The sequence below is a fragment of the Dicentrarchus labrax genome, unplaced genomic scaffold, assembly GCF_905237075.1.
Source record: "Dicentrarchus labrax unplaced genomic scaffold, dlabrax2021, whole genome shotgun sequence".
Classification (NCBI taxonomy): domain Eukaryota; kingdom Metazoa; phylum Chordata; class Actinopteri; family Moronidae; genus Dicentrarchus; species Dicentrarchus labrax.
The window spans coordinates 16,345,917-16,367,078 of record NW_026136709.1 but is presented as its reverse complement, the minus strand read 5'-3'; the positions used below and the strand labels follow the sequence as shown (position 1 = coordinate 16,367,078).

General features: G+C 39.3%; 2 protein-coding genes across 3 annotated transcripts in view; one reads left to right on the top strand and one right to left on the bottom strand.

The window, feature by feature from the left end:
- The first annotated feature begins 515 nt into the window (after positions 1 to 515).
- Positions 516 to 5,874, top strand: LOC127369712 (GTPase IMAP family member 9). Of its 2 annotated transcripts, XM_051411345.1 has the most exons (3): positions 516 to 657; positions 1,460 to 2,239; positions 2,587 to 5,874. In XM_051411345.1, the coding sequence occupies exons 1-3, from the start codon at positions 627 to 629 to the stop codon at positions 2,589 to 2,591; spliced, it is 816 nt and encodes a 271-aa protein (XP_051267305.1). In that variant the 5' UTR covers positions 516 to 626; the 3' UTR covers positions 2,592 to 5,874. The 2 variants fall into 2 exon arrangements, with proteins under 2 accessions (XP_051267305.1, XP_051267304.1); XM_051411344.1 differs by lacking the exon at positions 2,587 to 5,874 and having other exon boundaries at positions 1,460 to 2,247.
- Positions 5,875 to 7,320: 1,446 nt separating this feature from the next.
- The window catches only part of plxdc2b (plexin domain containing 2b), a 94,949-nt gene continuing 81,107 nt past the window's right edge, over positions 7,321 to 21,162 (bottom strand). The window contains exons 12-14 of the mRNA XM_051411343.1: positions 19,563 to 19,601; positions 13,547 to 13,713; positions 7,321 to 11,221 (exon numbers count right to left, since the gene is read on the bottom strand). Coding sequence (XP_051267303.1) covers positions 11,102 to 11,221; positions 13,547 to 13,713; positions 19,563 to 19,601 — 326 coding nt within the window. The 3' untranslated portion in view covers positions 7,321 to 11,101. The remainder of the gene's footprint in view (positions 11,222 to 13,546; positions 13,714 to 19,562; positions 19,602 to 21,162) is intronic.

Below are 21,162 nucleotides of genomic sequence, written 5' to 3'. Positions count from 1 at the left end.
TGTCTGTATCATGTCATTTTTTAATATCAAATCCCAGCCTAAAGTCTCTGAATAATAATAATAACATTGTGTTCAGGTCTTCAAAGTTTAGATCTAAAATAATAATCTAAACTTTAAGTTGTCTTCACAGAAAGGAATACTGTATATATCCTTCTAGCATTTTCATATATATATCTATATAATTTTTTATATCCCTGTACATATGCACATTACTCTATACATTACTGCCTTTTGAACTTCTGGTTAGATGCTTAACTGCATTTCGTTGTCTTAGTACTTAGTACTTAAAATTTAATCTTATCTAAAATGAAGGAAACGCTGAGATGTAGGTCTAAAGTACTTTTTTTTTTTTTTCCAAAATGTTCTCACACCCATTAAAATCAAGAAGACCTCGTGAAGCTTTGGTTGGGAATATAGTATATAATTACACATACTATCAATAGTTTGGGAAAGACTGAGGTTTGTCATGACCTTTATTTTGAAAGACGTGGCCGGAAGTAACGCCATCACATTCCGGCTAGCTTGTCGCGTCCGTTGTCAGGTAGGAGGAAGTCCTTCTCCGGTGAACTAGCCTCCCTAAAACAAAAAGACCCCCAATAAAACCACGACCGGGAGTTAAACAGAGTATGGAAGCGAGTAGACCAACTCACACGGCAGGTGAGCCCGTAACTTTAACATCTTTGTCTTTAAAACTGTGGTTTTTCCCGCGGGTTGCCAAACAAACACGGGGAGTTTCCGCGGCTATTAAAATTAGCGCTAAGTTAGCAAACTGTCCTCCAGGGTGACGTTAAACCGGGATGTGACACGTTTCACACGTTTTATATGTTGTGACAGAGGATGTTAATATATTAATAATATATTAACAAATGTTTAACCTGCTTTTATGTTCTTAAGCTGTTATTAAGTAAGTCTTATGGCGGTGTTTTCATATAACCTTTGCAACCTTTTAACCTGATGGGCAAATGTTTTTGTTGATGTTAATGATTATATAGAGATTAAAGGCACATTCACAGTTTATAACGCATTAAAATAAGACTGCAGGTACACGTTTAGTGTATTAGATTCAGTATACGTAGTCTTGTCTTCTTGTATTGGTGTAATTAAGTTATATTGTGAGTTTAATGTGATATTTAAGAAAAGGTTTTAACTATTAAATTAGGTTAGACTTTTGTCATTTTCAAGCAAAAAAGAAATAGAATAATGTGAATATTTACTGGTTTCCTTAGTTGTCTGATGGTGGTGAGTATCTTTGAGTTTTGAACTATTGATTGGACAAAACAAGCTGTTTAAATATGTTAATTTTGGGGGACTTTTGATGTAAATTTGTATTATTTTCTGACATGTTACAGACCAAACAACTATTTTAGAAAATATCCAGCAGATTAATTGATGATGAAAATAATAGTTGGTGTATAAATGCTCTGTTCCAACCCTGATATATATAAATTAATGATCACAGCCGGAGATGCCCCTGGATCAGAGGAGGACGCCAAAAAGGCGGCAGCTGCTGCAGCCAGGGCGGCAAACCGCCTGCCCGAAGTTCGCCTGGTGGTGCTGGGCTGGAGGTGGCCAGGGAAGAGCCTGACCGGAAACACCATCATCGGCCGAGAGGAGTTTCGCTTGGAGCGAGCAGCCGAGTTCTGCGTGAAGAGGCAGACGGAAGTGGAGGGGCGGCAGGTGACCGTGGTGGACACTCCTGGCTGGTTCTCCGCCCAGGATACACCACCCTCCTATAAACAGGAGCTAGTGAGGGGGGCATCTCTTTGCCCTCCAGGTCCACACGCCTTCCTGCTCGTCATCCCCGTGGGCATGTTCACAGAGGTGGACCGCGCTCGCATCGAGGAGCACGTGAGCCTCTTTGGTGAGCATGTGTGGAAGCACATGATTGTGGTTTTCAGCTGGGCCGAGGTGTTGAGGACCATTTCAATCGAGAGGTACATTCGCAGGGAGGGCAAGGAGCTGCAGCGGGTGCTGGAGAAGTGCAAGCGAAGGTACTTTGTCATTAACAACTGCATATTCGGGGAGCATCCCCAGGTACGACGCTTGCTGGAGAAAGTGGAGAAGATGGTAGCAGATGAGGGGGGCTACTACAACCCAGAGGAGGTGGAGAAGGAGAAGGAGAAGAAAGCTCTGGATGAGAACCAGAATCCAGCCAGGGACGTGCGGGAGCTCGGGGCACGGCCCAAACAGAACTCTGGCCTGAATTTGTCAAAAGCCATGGAGGTGGAGCCGCTTTCCAGTGAGTGATACAGCAATCTTGGCTCCAAGATCTCCAATCTTGATGTTAAGATGTCTTTAAAGTAGATACACTTGTTAGCCTTCCTTCAGAGTAAAAATACTTTGTGACAGCCTGGTATGCATGAAATTTAGATTGAGGCAGTGATTATCTCCACACCTCCACCACATTTCTTTTGTCATTTCCTCCTTCGTCTCCATAAAAACCAAGAAAAGACAAAGAAAGAAATATCTTCCTGTTTAACACCACTATAGTAACAGTAACATCAGAATAGTTTATCAAAATGCTGAATGTTTGTATTTATATTAAAACGGAGCTCTAGTAATAACGCACTGTGTGTTTGATTTCAGATTAACAAGGCACTCTTGACTGATCCTCTGAACCACCATTATCGGAGCCCCTGCCTTACTTTACCGATGGCAAAGCTGCTTATTTGACAAGAAAGAAAAGGGTAAATAACAGAAATGTTACTGAATGTACAAACCAGTGTGATTTTATTATATTTATTTTTCCAATCAGACGTGTTACTGTGTGTTTTAGTTGTGTGCATTTGTCTATGATGCCGTATCTTCTCACTGTGATCTTGGAGGCCTTTGCCACAAAAATGCCCTTTTTATTCTCCTGTTTTAATGATACTTTGTTCTTTAGTTTGGAAGATCTTCGGTTCGTAATGTTGTCTCGAGGGTTGTGTGACGGGGAAATGATTTAATTTAATCTAAAACAAGGAAGCACAAGCTGTTACACAGGTAGCCGTCGTTATTTCTAAACCCAATGTGTACACTCCTTAGTCATGGCGGATACCAACGGCAGAACTGCACTACTAAATTGTTACCATAATACTCTGTTGAAGACTGTTAAGGGAATTGCTGTAAACTATTCCCATTTGTTGTGACCAAAGTGTAAATGCTTTTCTCTTGCTGTCAGGTTTATTACACACTCAGTTATAAAACACTTGAGCAGTTGCTGATTTTTGTCTGTTGTGTGTTACCTTAAAGAAATTATGTTGTTTCCCTTAAATGGATCTTTGTGGCAGAGGGATATATTTGAGGCAAGGATGGATGGTTGGACGAAACAAGAAATTTCAGGACGTCCTCTTTGCCTTTAGGAGACTGTAAAGGGTATTTTTTAACCGTTTCTTGACATTTATCAACCAAATGTTTTATCAGTTAATCAATAAAACAAATGGCAGATAAATCAATAATGAAAATAATCTTTAGATGCGGCCCTGCTTGTGAATTCTGCCACTGAATCGACTCATAAAGCCTCCTCACATGCAGATACACTCACTTTTCAATTAATCTGAGGAAGAATTTAGGTTGAAAGTCGGTATAAAAGTGCTCAAAAGGTGAGTTACTTAATCAAGCTGGAAGCAGCTACTTTACTATAAATACATCTTCACTACAGTTTAAGGATGGCGCTGTATTTCTTGCCAGCTCTGTAGGGGGCAGAATCCACACTCCAAGATGAAAGTGTATGTGGCAGCTATTGCTACAGGACATGAGAGGTTTCTGGGGTATAGAGGGAACTTAATGCAGGGAGTCTGACATTTCCATCCAGAGAAGCTAGAAAGCTGCACACAAGGAAATTGGCATTGTGTTTTTTATGACACCACCTTTTGAACTGCTTGCTGGAGTGCCTTCAATAACTTTCGCTCTTATTGGTGCTCCCACCGAGAGAGCACTCAGAGAGCCCTGGGTTATTATAGATAGTTACAGACCCAAGCTTTCTTTCTTACAAAAAGTCCTACAAACTGTAGTAGTCGTGTTAAAAATGTGATTATCGCATCTTTTAAATTGCCCTGTTTTGTGACCACTAGCAACGCTATAGTTGTTTTGTACGCGCTGGTCCGCCTTTTGTTTGTATTGTGCACATTTACAAGTATGCATACATGCAAGTAAGCAAATCATAGCCTGATGTTAGGTTTCACACTTTTCCACTGGTAGACGGTTGGCAGAGGTAACGTGAACAAACAAACGCCAACAGGCTGCCAGGACACTGGGACATCCCTGGTGGGTGTGGTTAGAGGTGAAACTTAAAAACCACAGAGGGCACTGCTTTTCAGCTTGGTGTTAACTTATTCATTAAGAATACAAAGTGTGTTTTAGAAGCACTAAATATAAACATAACCTCCGTTAGATTACAAGAAAACTCCACTGGACACCTTTTAGGTTTTTGTATGTTTTAGACTTGTTAAAGTGTACTATCATTGGATTACAATGAGACTGAGCTAGAGGAAATGCATATTCTACATGGGAATATCTTCTTCTGTGTGCAGCCAGCTGAGACTCATGTAGCTCTGCTTAACAGAGTAAAGTCAGCTGCTCTGGACAGACCCGCAAGTCTTCCATGAAGAGGCGTGTCACTGTTTTTTATAGGCCCTCGATAGCTCACTCGTGTTTTGTGAGCTGTACTGACCACCAGGTGGATCGGGTTGTGTTACACCACCAGTAACAATGGATACATACTGTAGTCAACCATGGTTGTGTGACCCAGTTCAATCACTACAGTCCTACCTCTTGTGTGTCTGTTTATGGCGCCCAGTTGCACAAAGCATAAACAGCTGAACACAGCAGTGAATCCTTGCCCTGAACATATCCTTCTGCCACAGATCGCTTCACATATAATGTTATTTTTATTTGTTTCAGTTACTTGGAACTACTTTTAGTTAAACTGCGCATGTGAATCAGGCACTATTAACATTGTTAAAGTAGCTGTCAGTTTAAAGGATGCCCTCAGTCTTTTGTAAATGTCAGATCTGTTCTCACTCCTGTCCCTCAGGATCTGCTGGTTTTCATTCTAGCCATCAAATCCAGGCTGGTTTTCACTGGGACCTGGTGAATGCAATCACCAAGATGGTCAGATAGAAAACCAGCAGGGCCTGAGAGCCAAGGTTTAAAACAATGGAGTGCTTTATCATGGGGACGCTGTAAATACTGTCGATCTGTTTCCTTAAAGCAGCTGTTAAACTCAATGCTGTACAGTCAGATATGCACTATGACCATTTCACCCACTGTAGGTGAATGTTAGTTGACACTGAACACAGAAATATGAGACAGGAAACAGGCAACCTGTGGACCTGTTGTACCCTGGTCCCTAAAGGACTCAATATTACTTATATTTTATTTTACTGTCAAGGTTTTGACAAAAACACATAACTCTGAATATTTACAACTACAAACACTGCTACGGATGTGAGTCACTCTGCATTTTGTTTTATGTTACTTGGCTACATTTTCATTGGAAATCAGCGCTGTGATATGAAATAAGTCACAAAACAGCTGAATTATTTAATATATATAAAGGAGAAGAGTCTTGTGAAAAAGTGTCAGAATACAGCCGACGTGTACACAGAAACTGCTGTTAGGCGTGCAACCTAATACAACCCACCTTTGTAGCAGTGTTTGTAATGGTGATTTAGTTACTGTCCAAGTCCAGCATGTGAATCAAATTACTCTTAAGAAATTAATGAAAGAAGCAGAGTCGTCTATCTTGGCTTTCGCTGTACGCTTTGTAGGCCTGCAACGTCTCTTATATTGGCTGACGCTCTCTGGAGATTTGCTTAAAGATGGAATTGCTTTAACGAGAGCTGCACTGTGTGGTTTTTCTATTAGGTCCAAATAAATGTATATTCGAAACAACTCTGCGTCCTGTTCCTTGAATATTTACATTTTACAATTTACAGGTGAAGACCACTAAAATGTGTCTTTAATTTGTTAAATTATGTGTTTGAGGTGATTTTAAATGCCTTCCACAAGCCTTTATAAATTAAATGTATTGGCTAGCCTTGTACTAAGGCTGCAACTTCCTTTTTTTCATTATTGATTAAGCTGCAGATTCTTCTGTTGGTTGATCTAGTAATCATTTAGTCTATGAAATGTTAAAACATTTATCATAATTTCTCAGAAGCCCACGATGACGCCTTCAAATAAGCTGTTTTATGTGACCAACAGCCCAAAAGATATTCAATCTATCTTCATATATGACAAATAAAAGCACTTAAACCTCACATTCCCCAAGCTGAAATGGAAGAGGCAGCCTTTAATGTAGTTGCAGACTAATTGATTACTCCTTTTTCCTACAAACTAATATAGTATAGTAAACAGCCTGAATATGAGGGGGCCAGGAAGTCTTGTTGTGTAGAGACAAGAAATATATTAGATTGTATTGTAATTTATAGGAAATAAATGACAGAAACATGCATTAAACCTACACACCTCACTTATTTTTGTTCCTTTATGGACAGCAGTTCTGTAGTTTGACCACTAGATGGCAGTAATACATCACAGAGATGATGGGCCACGTTAATGTGATTCACGGCACTGGTATGACCTTGCCTACGATGGATTCAATAAGTTGATTTGGGGAATGTAATAGCTGGGTGTCCGACCATCAACACCCACTTATTATTGTTTATAGGCAAAATGTGCAGTGCCTGTGTTTATGTAGCACGCTTCATTACTTCCTGACGATATCCTTGAGTTATAGCTCTACCGCCAAACATTACAGAAGTTTAATTCTCTTTTTGTCCTTCGTGCTACTGAACCAATCTTACGTGGAAGAAAATGGGCTTTAAAAAAAAAGCTCTTCCTTGCTCAGTCAGTAATATTTTCCTCCTTCCTCATCCCTCCCAGCTTCCGAGCTTCCCTTTGCAGTGTTGTTTACTCAGCTTTCTCTCTGTACTGCTGTAGAGCCTTATCTCCTCAATCTGCAGGGAAGCAGTTCCACTATCTACCTGATCCAAGGATTTCAAATAAACCAGACAGCATTTTTTTCACTGTCATGCTCTCTTTGAGGACCAATATAGATGACTTAAAGAAGAAAAGTGTGGTATGTTTGTTCAGAAATGGGCTGCACGAAGCTGTCAACTGATGGACAGAAATGAACATTGACAGAAAGCGTTCAGCCTTCTGTCAGTCAAACACTGGCTTTCCCAACTTATTTTATTTTTTTGGCAGCCATTTTTAAAACAGATTATGGTGTTTCTCCATATTTGTGCTTTAAAATAATACACAAATACTGATTCATGGAAGTGGTTATATATGAAATTAGCTCCTTAGTGCAATAGAAATATTCAGAGGATGTCCTTGTATTTAACAACATTGTTTATTATTTCAAATGTAATCAAAACAACAGCAGTTACAGAAATTACAGACAGCTATGATACTGTGTGATTTTGAGTCTCACTGTGTGCTATGGAGTGTGATGATAAGATAAAAACAAGGTCACAGTTCTTGTTTCTTTATATTGAGCTCTGGCAATCGCCGCTGAATCTGTGTGACTTTAACATCTTTCAATCCAACTCAGTCAGAGATAAAAAATAATATCACACAGCAGTAACCTATCGCAATAACACCACTATGCTGCTTCTCATCATCTAAAATAACATCGTTAATAAAGTGGGAGTGAAAGTGATTAGTCAAGTCCAGTGAAGCAAGTGAAGACTTTGCTAGCTAGACAACCTCAAAGTGTTTCCGGCTTTTGTGTATGTGATTAACACAAACAGATCCGACCGTCGGCCACCTTCTCTGACTGCATTTTGAAAGTGGTTATAAAAAACACTTGCAGTTTCAGGTGGCAGTGTACAACAAGCAGATGTTCCAAGCACTTGCAAAGATAATTTCTCCACAGGGATCAATGTTACAATGCTGAAAAACAAAATGCATGAAAAAAAGCCATTGGCTTGTTAAACTTAATCCTCCTGTATGCTTTAAAAAAAAAAAAAAAAAAACAGTTGTGGAAAAGAGTTATGAGGAGTCATAAAAGAAGGTTTGAAAAGCAGGAGTTTGTACTCTCTGGTCGACACCAATGAGACCACATCGGTTGTAAAGAACGGTCTGTGAGTCCTTCATTTGGTATTGTGCATGACTCTTTGGGTGTGTATGTGATGTGCTGATGTGTGAATGAGAGTGTATTGAGAGGAGGAAATGGCTGCGTCACATTTAGGTGAAAGATGAAAGCCCCGCCCCCTTAGTTACTGTTGCTACGCCCGCCAAGCTCTCCGTTCCGTTCTAGAACGTCGGTTTAATAAAGTGGCGGATTTACAATCGAAATTCGAACTAGAACTGCTCGATTTTAGACAAGTGCAGGCTTCTAATGCGTAGTCAAATGACAACTGCAGCTATTTAATAGTTAGAGTTACTAGTTAGCTAGATAATTAAGCTAATGCTAGCTCCAGGGAGTTAGTTGAAAAAGCTGACTTGTTTTAAAACATGAATCTTGTCGAATATGCACACTACGGCCACTCATGTGATGTTAATACTAAAAGGCTAAAGCAGTCCCAGGCGTTATAAGTTACTGTTATAATAAAGAAAAAATACTGTCATCATCATAACCCTGTTTAGATGCTTGGCTGCTTGGTACCTGAGGTAACGTTAGCCCAGTTTATGCCTCTCCTGTGTTAGCATATATTGGCATCATCGGTTATAGATAATTAACTAGCCATGATGTAAACTAAGAAAAACAACACTTACCGATATTCTGGCGGTGTTTTACAAATCCTCAACAACTCATACAACCACGTGGTTAAAAAATATTCTCTCCACTACATGAGTAATCAGATTTTAACCAGTTTCCCAAGTTACGACTCCTATTCAGGTAGTCGGCTGCCATCTTTGTTTTGATTAAGCTAATGCCGCGGTTCTTAGCCCTGGCGCCATTATGGTTCGTTACAAGTAAGTTAGTTAGCCGCACATGCTAATGACTGCAGACAAACAGATAGTTTAATCAATTTCGTACGCGTTTGCTCTTGTAATAAATAAAACAGAAACGCCGTCCAAACTTTTAAAATGCGGGGTAACTTAGCTCATAAACAAAGCTGGACAGGCTTGCTGTGCCTAGTTACGGTTGCTAAGCTACGATTGGAGAATCGCTGATAGGGGGAGGGCTTTAGAGAACAGTCAGGTGTATAGCAGTTTCATATTGTGAATGGCTGAGAAACACAACTATAACCAGTAAAACATTATGGCTACAACTAAACTGGTATGGCTGCTGAGGCTGTGGGGACGTTGAGGTAAATATATATATCTCACTCAGATGCTGATTAGTCTTTGGTCTCAATGTGATGACGACAAGATGTGACTAAAAGAAAACAAATCCAGATGATTGGTATTTTTATGTATTTTCAGTGTCATATTGCACGTTTTTATTTTTCAGTAGAATTCCAGGATGCTGATAGTGTCTCTAAAATGAGTCTACAATCATTGGTGATCATTGTAAATACATGATTTTTTGTCTTGAAATAATAGCTAAAAGTATAAATGAGTGTTTGAATTTCTTCAGTTAGAAGCCTTGATTGATTAGTGACAGTAATGATTGAAACAGTATTCACATTTAAGTAAAAAAGTAGAGAAAGAAAGGCCACTCATAAAAAATAAAAAAGTTTTTTTTCTGTACTATACTGCTATACTACAAATGTTTGCCATGAGTTACCTGAATCTGCAAATGTTTTGGCCTTGGTATATACATTAATGTGTATTACACGGACGAGCCAATCAGAACATAAACACAGACTAGCCAATGGTTATGCTGGCAACATACTACAAAAAGGAAACCACACTGTAAAAATCAAGAAAAACTCCAACCATACCAGTGTGTTTTCTGGCTCACACAAACCATATCCAGATACCTCAGATTCAAATCAATAAGAATCAACTGTTGCAGAGCCAGCTCAAACATATGCACCCATAAAGCAGGTGGATATCCAACCACTACTGTAAACTGCTCTCTTTTGCATTCACACACACACACACACACACACACACACACACACACACACACACAGAATCAATTACACTTTAGAAAATATATTCAGCATACACACTCACAAGCGCCTGTCTTGTCATTTTGCATTAGTACCACATGTCAAATGAGAAAAGAAAATGTGCATGGAAAAAAAAAATAAATGTGCAAACTTTAGTCAGGGACAAAATGGCACGGCAGTAATGAAAAAATGGTATCAATGATCAATCAAAGAACCAATCAAAAGAATGAGAAAGAGTGTGCCCATCACCCATTAAAAATAAAAACCCGCTGAGATATTCTCAGTGAACAAAAAAATATCTTACACTTCATTTTCAGGAAATGAAACCAGTCAAAAAAAAAATCACAAACTAATTCAAACACCGATGTTCAGAGCCTTTCTCTCTGAGCCGCGATCGAGCGCAGCGACAGGAGTTCAGCTCAGCGTCATATCTGCAACCTCTCTGTGCAGAGCGGGCTGTGGAAAAGTCAATCAAGCCTGCTATGGTATTGAAAAGCAATACCGACGGTCTATACAGATAAATGTGCCAACCCCTGTGAAATCAACATACTGAAAGAAAAAGGAAATAAGTAAAAACCTGATGGATATACAAAGGCCTATACAGTATAACCCCCTCCGACAATAAAGTGGAAATCTCTGTTCACATACTTTGTATTGTTTCTGAAAATATATATTGTATAATTCACCCTCCCCTCAGACACACCAGTATCCAGTCTAGGCAGTCAGGCTGTACAATCCCTCCATGGCAACATGATAGCAGCCGTACAAAACTTAACCAATGCTGACGGAGTCGATGACATCAATGCCGTTCCCTCCCTCTACCCCCAGTGGGTCAGTTCCTTGCCAACAGGAGCTGCACAATGGGTTCAAGTCTGGGATCAGTTTTCAGGGTTTTCTCACTTCCTCATATCGTTTGGCTGCTCTATCCAGTCTCATGTAGCGGTCAATGGGCCGATTCCACAGTCTTTAACGAGTCATTGTGTACACTGAGCTCCTCCGCCGATAGGCAGATCCTGGAGGTTCTGAGAAGTCCCCGTGGAGCAGGAGGAAGGAGGGTTGGCACAGGAAAAGGGGGGGCTGCGGGGATGCAGGCGCCCCCTCCTCCCTCAGCACTGCTCGGACTCGATGAAGCCCTCCTTCTCCTGGCCCACCGGCTCCACCTCTGCGTATGCTGGGTGACCCGACCCCCGGCGAAACTTCATGGCTGGCCACCTGCTTGGGCGTCTCTGCAAGGGAGAGGACGTGTGTGAGGGTTAGGGTCAGAGGTCACAGTGTCATCTAAAGGGTTACAGCTGAGGTTGATCTTTGTGACCTGAGGACAGCCAGTGTCTGATACTGTTTGATTTGAGTGTATGCTGTATGTAATGTCACAATGGAACATGTTCACTACTTTCTGCAAACAATCCCACAATGCCATTTTTTAAAACACATTTTATACATCTAAAAAGGTCATTCTGCTCACTTTAGAATAAACTATTGAGTGTGTTATAGAGGGAGTAGTGAGAATGAGTGAAGACATCCCCAGAACTAACCACTCTGGTAATCCTCTGTTAAAGTGTCGAGTGTTTAGAAAAACCAGAAATGCCGCACATAAAAATCCTGTGTTATAAAACCTTAAAGGACCAGTGTGTGGCATTTAATGGCATCTAGCAGTGAAGTTGCACTGAACATAACTTGCGTGTACAAACTACAGTGGCAGTGAAACTCACAAAAGGCCCTTTCTAGAGTCAGTGTTTGGTTTGTATGTCTGGGCTTCTGTAGAAACATGGTGGTTCAACATGGCAGCCTCTGTAGATTAAAAATAGCTCATTCTAAAGTGACAAAAACACAACTATTCTTATTCTACGGTCAATAGATGCGTGGCAGATACTGTAAAGAATGTCTTGCAGCCTCAGTTTGGTGTCAAATTCTGAGAAAATCAACAATTTAATGATCTGTTATAGCCACATTTTGGAGTGAGTAATAGGCTTTGGTTCAATCAAAAAATAATTAGAAACATGCTTTACTAATGTGGCACAATAGTGTAATGTTTTTTGCATTAAAATATCTTAATTTATGGGTTTTACAAGTAAATATTAATGTGATTGTTTATGATTAAATCAGCACACATTTCTGCCTCCCCTTAACGTCTCCATGCCATTAATATTACTCTAGATCCATCTCTAGCATACTGGATGTCTAAATGATGAGTCTCATGATATTCAGAGATGTGAGCAGTCCAATCAAAGAGTAATCTTCCTTGCTCTGACTCATTTGAATATTTTTTAAGAGGGCTGAAGAAGTAAAACTATTCAGTATTTCACAAGAAAAAAGAAAAAAGAAAACATCTGTGTAGCACATTTTGTTCTCTTTCTTTCTTCCTACCCAGGAAATAATCTGACCCCTTAAATTTTGCGATTCCTTCCTTGTGAGTCCCAAGCAAATGAGCGATCCAAGGCTAAAAATAGTCCCCAACAAATGCACTATTTTACTTTGAGTAACATCATTTAGCCTTTTTTAAGGAGACCATCACCAATTTTGCTATTTTCCGGAGATCTGTTCACCTTCTTTATCCTTTAAAGAGATAAACTATAAACAGGAAATGATAAATCCTCCGTCTGATGCACAGTATGCCAAGATCCACATCAGGGAGTTCCTGTGACTGATCATGACCTTGTAATACCGACAATGAGAACAACTTTGCACAAGAGCTGTTTTGTTTTTAAAAGATGTTTGAACACAAGCACACGCTCTCCAAACAGCACCTACTCATCCTCGGGGGGATTCACATTAATTTATTAAGACAGGCTGTGTGCACCAGGTTTCATCATTCCCTCTGAAAAATCACAATGCATATTTATGAGTCATAAAATGCACCGAGCACAGAATGTGGTGTGTTTTTGTACAGTCGGCCAGATATCTTTTCTTGCTATTACACTGGAATGTCTGAGGGTTTGAGAATAAGTGTGTCTTATTAAAACTAAAAAAACTTCCTACACATTCCTAACTTAATAGTCTGGCAAGGGATTACTGTCTGTGTTTAAGACGAAAAAATATTGGACTGATTGAGGAAGTCAGACAAAAACTCTTTTCCCCAGCAAAGGAACAAACACATTAATGAGGATTTCATTTCCAAAATGATTGAATAATTCATTATTTAACTTATCAAACATATAGAGGATCCATCTTTTTTGTTAAAGCACAAACTTACTACCTATCTTCTTCATCTACGGGTCCATAAATTGTTAAAATATTTTTTAGAATATGAACTATTTAATCCATTAAGTAGCTGACCTTTTTGTTCAAATCCCACAGTCTCTCTCAGAAGATGCAGTCTTTTGGAGCACTTCAAGGACTTCTCGTACATGTTGGCTTAAAAGTTTAAGAGTTTACCTCAGTAGATCAAGTGTAAGCTGTCAATCTTGAAAGATCCAACACAGCTACTAAAAGGACCTTGTGGTGAGATTATTTTGTTAACTACTGTTTCCAAGGACAAGAATAGACTTTCACTCTCAAGTCAACGATTTCATTTGGGAATCAAACACCTGGCAGCAGTGGCGTCTCTTACTCACCTCAATAAGGAAGAGGCTGGCTGCAGAGGTCGGGTGGTGGTAGACATACACGGTGACCAGCACACCGGCAACCATGATGAGCATCACCAGGAGGATGCCGAGGATCAGACCAATGTGCAATGGGTGTGTACCTGGCATCCTGTCTACAGCGCTGTCTGCTGGCATCACTGAAAAACAGCACAAAAAAACAGCCTGTTACAACCTTTTTTAAGACATACCAATACTTGTGTTTTTCTTTTTTTTTTTTTTTCTCCTATTTTCATTCTAACTTTGTGTACGACTGCTTTTCATTATTTGTTAGTAGTCCCATGGGTGCAAGTAGCTGTTAACCTCAGCACATTTAAACTGAAGTTGTTAAAATGTCACTGTTGATTAATGAGCGCTGTCTCCTATAAATAAACAAATAAACATACCTAAAATGCATATATACTTTGGATAAAAAGCACCAAAATTATTTATATGTTTTTCTCCTTTTGCTGCAGTTCCATTGTTGGCCAGCAGGGGCCACTCATCATTCGTCAATGCCTTCCTTCCTTAAATGTACCAATATGCCTTAAAATTGATTGATTGCCCATATTTAGCTAAACGTGACCACATTGGGGAAAAAAAGACTTAAAACAATGACACACGTCTACTGTAAATCTCCTTCAGCCATGTTTGTTTAAAAATAGTTACGTTTGTATGAATTATCAGTGGATTACAGAGTTTGTTTTATGTCCTTGTGAAGGTAATTAAGAGGACATTTCCTTCACTATCAGAGCAGATTCACGGTTCATGTTTAAACAGGGTCTTTGGCTCTCTGTGGTATCATCATCTGTGGTCTGTTTAGGTATTCATGAGCAGTTTTTTCTCCCCCGCGAGTACGGCGAGTAAGAGTTAATCCCAAATCAAGGTTAGCAGCATATGGAACTGATAGGAGGAGGAGGAGGAGGAGGAGGAGGATACGGGCCTATAGATTGCAGATAGCAGATAGAAGAGTCCTATTGTAGCCTCAAGTCGTGGCAATGCAAACTGAACAGGCTGTATCAAGTGGCTACATAATATATCTGTCCTTGAGTGAGCCTTGGTAGAGCTCTCACGTCTTTAATGTTACTTTCTCAGATTCAGCCTCAAAGTCGACCCAGCAGGTGTTTTGAGAGTTCTTTTGAAGATGATGAGAGCGTCCTGTAGCCTACTGGGAATATATCTGTTTTCATCTGTGGAGGCACAATTTCCAAACACCCCAAAAAAAAAAAAAAAAAAAGATGATTTTCACCTGCAATTTGTCTACTAGAAGAACACATAGAATAAGAATAGAAGACCAAACAAAAAAAAGTGTTGTTAGTGCTCGCACGTCCCAGCAGTGAAACACTGATCATAACAGAGGAGAACTAATAAAGTGATTATGAAACAAACTGCAAGGATGCTGCCCCTCCAAAGCTATCTAGCACAGATTTATAGCAGGTTCAGTCCAGATCTATTCACAGATTTCTTCTTCTCTGCCCCCCTGACAACCTCTCCCCCGGGCTCCTCCCTGGCTTTAATTAGCAGCTATAGCCACTGCCGAGCTCGTCAGCCAACCAGCCTCTCCCCTGGCTCCCTGCCTCATTGATTTCCAGCACACAGAATAACCGGGTGGTAATCAAACCTGTCCGATGTGTGTGGGCAGTCACTGTGAATGTGTGGTTGTGTAAGTCAGTGTAGCCATTATGTGCACTCCTGGAAGCTGGAAATAAAGGACAAAGTAGGGATAATTTGGTGTGCTGAAACGTAATAGTTTCACATTAAACAAACAAAACAAAACACTAGATTACCTCCATTGTCCATAATCCGACTGTTTTGCCATTAATGCCATTTGGTGTTTTTCATGAAAGCTCTTAGAGCACACTGTCAGTCAGCTTTACATGCTGCAAATCAGGAGCCCTGCTTTTCAGAGAAAAACAACTTGGCAGGGAAAATGACATTCTGATTGTACTTAATCATAAAAAACAAAAACACACTGGAAGAGTGTTTGATTTTCTCCAGTTTTTTCAGAAAGTCATTTTTCCTGTGTTTTTCCGTCAGAGCTACAAGAATCCAAGAGCCATCTCTTGGTCAGCTGGAAGCCCAAACGAAGCGACAGGCTGTTAGTCTGGGGTGTTGGTAGGTTAGCAGGGGGCATGCAGCTGAGCAGAGATGTAGACACAATGAGAAATCAACAGCCTAGCAGCTAAATAACCAGCAGGATGCTAGCGGACGCAGGTCGAGGCTCTTCTGAGTGCTACACTTGAACAAATAGGACAGTGGAGACAAAATATAATTTATACTGGGTCATAGTGGGTTGTTGAAAGATAGGACAGATAAAAGTATTTTTCAGTCTTCATATCTGCTTTGCTTTGCCATTTTTTTCCTTGAAATTACAAAGTACAGCCGAGGCTGATGGGAAATGTCAGTTATTTGGTTCATAAATCAAAGATTGAACAAATTTGACCTGATAGTGGCAAAAGAGGGAAAATCACGGGATCATAGAAGTCATTAGGATTCATCCTCTGGGCACCATGAATGAGTGATACAACATTTAATGGCAATCCCTCCACCAGTTCTTGTTAGAGCTGCAACTAAATATTATTTTCATTGTTGATTAAAGAGCCCATACAGAGCCTGTACATCCCTTCTCCTCTGAAGATGAACCTCTGCCATCAGGAAGAAGACTCTGTGTACCAAAGTGTAAATCTGACTGAAGCTATTGTTTGTCCCAGCCTCCAACAAGCTGCTGAACTCTAATCATAAATCTTAGTGCAAAAGAGAAACGTGCAATAAATACAGCAGCACTTTAGCACCTAGCACTTACAGTCTCTTAACAAGCCACCGTATTGTCGGTGTTAAAGGTTTAGTCAAATGTCTTGTTCCTGTTTTAAGATGTTTCGTGTTGGTTTTATGATGGTTTTTTTAGTTAAGACAAATGTCCTCTCATGGACAGTATAGTTTACTCTACTATTTATTTGATGTATTAATTATCTAGTCCATAAAACAACTGGAAATAGGGAGCCAACATCTTCCAATTGCCTATTTTGTCTGACCAAAAGTATAAAACCAAAATATATTTAATTAACAACCACAAAACAAAGACAAAAGCAGTAAATCCTCAAATGTGAAATGCTGGAACCAGTGAATATTTGGCATTTTTATTTGATAACTGACTCAAACGATTAATCAATTATCAGAATTGTTGCTGACGAATAAAAAAAAAACGACACTAAAGAGCCATGCCTAAAATATGGCTAAAACTCTTGAATTCATAATTATGGAAATGTTTGGTAATATTTGTGCAGTCAGGACACAGAAATGGCACGTCTTTAGCAAATTGCCCCGAATTCATTCTCCATTAGCTTTGTCCTTATGACTGCAAGAACCAGAGGAGACACTAATGGACAGCAGAGCTCTTAGACAGCAATAATGTACATTAGAGCTTTTGAGAGAGGACAAATGAGAGCGATGGAAAACCAAGCCAAGCCGTTCCTTTTTCAGCTCTACATTCACGGTAACACCGGGGCACAACCGTTCTCTCACCGGGCTAATGGGTTTTTAGGAGACTAACAATACAAGCTGAGCAGACCTATTAATTCGGACTCTTTGGGAAATGGGAACTGAGGAGCATGGACGCTGGAAGTAGGTGTGCTGAGGGAGCTGCAGCATAATAAAAAACCATTAGATAGATTCTTTATTGTCCTTTCCAGGGAATTTGTTGCCTGCACATAGTCTCACATACACAAAATAAACACATATAGTTCATAAAAATGTTTAAACTTATGACTTTCGCTCTTTTTTTCTCTTGGTATTTCTAGCAGGATGGAAGGTTTTGCCTTATTTTTATCAGTTTTATCCACTAAAACAGTTTCAAACTTTTTGTTAATAACTTTTTTGTTAATAGCCCGTTCAAATTTACGTAAAAACCACCATTAACCATGCATTTAGCATTCAGTATGACGTCATTATATAGATAGATTTCCTCTCAGCACCTCCCAACTCTGACTGACTTCCAGTGTCCCTGCTGAGGAGGAGAAAGGGCAGTTTGTTTCTTTATCTCAGCACTTCCTGTGGCTGTAATCTCGACGTTTCCTGCCACAATCAAGGTCAGAGGACATCTTGGTGTTACTGCCTGATATGAGAACTGAACAGCTGATGACATCCTGGATTATGAAGCGGACATATTTTAGGAGAAACATTTTATGGGTTTATCCTATGGAACACCTCAGTGCTACATTAAAGGGTAATGACAACCTCTTTTATAATAGTTGGCAACCGTTCCTCTATTATTTTATTCTTGTTGTTTATTATTGACCTACTGCAGAAGGTCTTCAGAAACAAGTCACAGACACAGTTTTTCTCTTTCTTTCCTTTGACATGGTACTAATATGAACAAGAATGCATATGATGTAAATCATATTGGAAACCATGTGTGTTAATTAATCTCTTCTTGTCTGGCAATGTGGCAATATTGTTGCTCTGTTGTTCTTTGTTTGGATTGAGAAAATGTAATAAAATATGATAAAAAAAAACACTGATTAATTAAAACCTGACAAATATGAAGTAGTTATAATATGTACTAAACTTTGTGTCTAAAATCAATAAATCATCTTTGATTTGGTCAGTAGAAACAACATTATTGGCAAGTATGTGATGAAAAAAGGTTCGATGCATGAGAAAAAAAAAGATTATCATTACAGTGCCAGGCACCGGCACGAGAGTGAAGAGAGACACGCAGCGTTTGTGTAATGAAAGTGTGATGGAAGTGGATTTCCAATTCCTCTCAAGCAGGAAATGAAACATTTGAGAGGCTATATCCCAAAAAAAACTGATAGAGTTGGAAGTCATTTCAGAGTTGGGGTGTTTTGCACATATTAGCAGCTAACGCATGTGGAGCTCAGTGTGAGAGAAATACTGAACAGTCAAGATGCTGTACCAAATGTAGCATTAGCATAGCAGTGTCAAATTATTTGTAATAGTTAGACTAAACTGATGTAATGAATTAAGATAAATGTCAAAAAAGACGTTTTTTTAAGCTCTGGCATCAGGTTTGGGTAAATGTTGATACTAATCTTTAAATAGACAGTTCACCCATTTCTCTATTTGCATCTAAAACAAAAAAGTAGCTTAATTTTTTGCTGGAAGACTTGAAATGATGAGTCAGAAAACGGCGTCAGTGAGTCATTTTCAAGCATATATGGTCGCACAAAACGAGACACTGTTTTCAATCTATGTCTCACAAGTCCCACAAATATATGGAAGTACGATACTAAATAGCTGGAAAACCCCTTTAATCGATAATCGAATAATCTTTGCATGCAATGGCTTCCTAACTTGATTTCTGATTAATGATAACTGATGCAAAAGAAGTTTGTAGAAAAGCCACATTTTCATTTGGCTTTTATAATGTTGTATAATGCCACAAACAAAGCCAGACAATCCTGTATCCATAGTGTAAGAAGCAATTTTCCATCTTAATACAAAGTTAAAGTATTTGCTTGTCAACTAGTGAGAAGATCACTGTCTCGTATACCTAAATTCTGTATACACAAACATACCAAACAAGGTTCTTTCCTTTCCTTTCCTCCAAAAACATGAGAAATATAGTTTTTTAGTCGAACATTCATACTAGTTGACATCTAAAATCCACATTATTTTCTTGTTTGTACAGAAACTTTCTTCTTCATTTCGCTGCCTTACAGAAGAGATAGCCACGTCTTAATGAAAAACATCTTCTTCTGTATATTGCCTTTTTGACTATTGTTACTTAAAAACAACTACAACTTTAGGTCACACAGCCTCTACTCTCCCTCACACCCGTCCAGATACTATAATTGATCGCTGCAGCCCACCAAGGACAGTTAAGCATTACAGTCTGCGGCTAGATAAAGTTTATCAGCCAATTGAGCCCCGCGTCCTCCAAAAAGATCAAAAAGCAATGAGGGACCAATACATCAGTGGAGAAAACAAAACAGGAGGCAGACAAAGAAAGGCACAGACTAGCAGCAGCCATGGGAAGATGGGGACCTACCCTGGTTGTCTCTGAGATGCAGGGCGATCTTGGTATCATCTGTGGAGAGACAAAGAGAGAAACACATGCGAGCGTCAGCCATAATAATCAATATTTCTCTTTGTAGTTAGCTTTTGAAGCTCTAACACTATACACAAGGTCCCAAATGAGTTTCGAAGCTTCTTTCATTAGCGTACCATCTTCCCCTTCAACATGATATTTACAACACTTTAAATCTGATTAAAAAATAATTGTTTGAATATAATGGTACAGCATGCATAATGCAGCAGATAAAAGCTGTCTGGGGCTAACTATACACATGAAATATGTAAATGTAGCGTGACCCACTTCCACTATCCACTTGAAGGGTTGCAGACATTTACACACACCGTAGGATTTTCACATTATGCAAATTCAGCACATACGCTACCAGATATATTTCACTGAACGATGTAAATCAAAAGGATTTTCTATTTCAATCCTCAAAAATAGCGAATGCAGCCACATTTTGGTGTCTGAAAATGAATCATTAAATGAGATATTGTACTTTAAGCAGCCGCGCAAAATTTAGTCCGAGTCAATCCCACACTAGAGTGAGGGTCATGAATATGAATCATCAGGGCTGCTCAAGGAAAAGTTGCCACTAGGGAATGACTGCAATTATCTATGTCTGTTTATTTCACAGAAATGTCTTTATTCATATCAGTGTTCAGGTTTATACAAGAAGTGGGTGGAAATCATCTAGATTTTTCATCTTCTGTATTAAATAGTTTTCTGATGCCATTTATACTCCTCATACATATATGTACCAGTTAACATCATATTTTAACCATGTACGCAGATTACTTACATATTAAAGCATGATTTGTGTTGTAAGTTTAAGTATAAACGTTGTTTAAATAAGAATGCAGTGTAAATGTGTATAAAATGTTTGGAATAAAAAAAGGAGAAAGATACTGACAAAAACATGACAATAATAAATAAAAATAAGAAACTGGCATAATTCGGCTTGTACTTTTGAGATGGTCTCTGACTTCAGCTCATGACCCACAAGAATGTAAAGTAAGTGTTTATAATAAAGAAAATGAGAAAGATATTGACAAAAATGGGCCATAATAACTCATTGGGCCACATAACGTAATTTAAAAAAGGGCGTTGTTCGTGCAAAGTATCTATAAAAGCAACCAGCTGTTCAGTAAAATCAATGAAGCTTTCTTGACTGATATGTTTGGACTTTTGAGACGGTCCCTAGCTTCAAGGTGCCAGGCTTCAATATCACATCATGAGGTAAAAACAACACCAGTGCAACATCAAATCTGGTGAAAACTGATATATAATTCAACCGCATCCTCAGTTGAATCAACACCTCTCTGAGCATTATAATCTCTATGCAGGTGGGGTTTATTGCAGGACTGTTGTATTAGTTTTGGCTAAGCGTACCATGTAGGGATTTCCTCCACCCACACAAATACATTTCTCTTCTCCGGTCTGTCTCGTTTCATTTCTCTCGCTCTCTCGTCCAGCTGCAGGTCGCCAGCATGAGCGTGAGCCACCCTGCCTGCTCTCTAACCTGACCTTCGACCCCTGCAGCTGAACAGACAGGAGAGGAAACCGAAGGAAA

Coding starts and splice junctions, on each gene's coding strand:
- LOC127369712 (XM_051411344.1), top strand. CDS start 627: ATGGAAGCGAGTAGACCAACTCACACGGCAG. Junction 658..1,459: donor TAGACCAACTCACACGGCAG/GTGAGCCCGTAA, acceptor TAATGATCACAG/CCGGAGATGCCCCTGGATCA.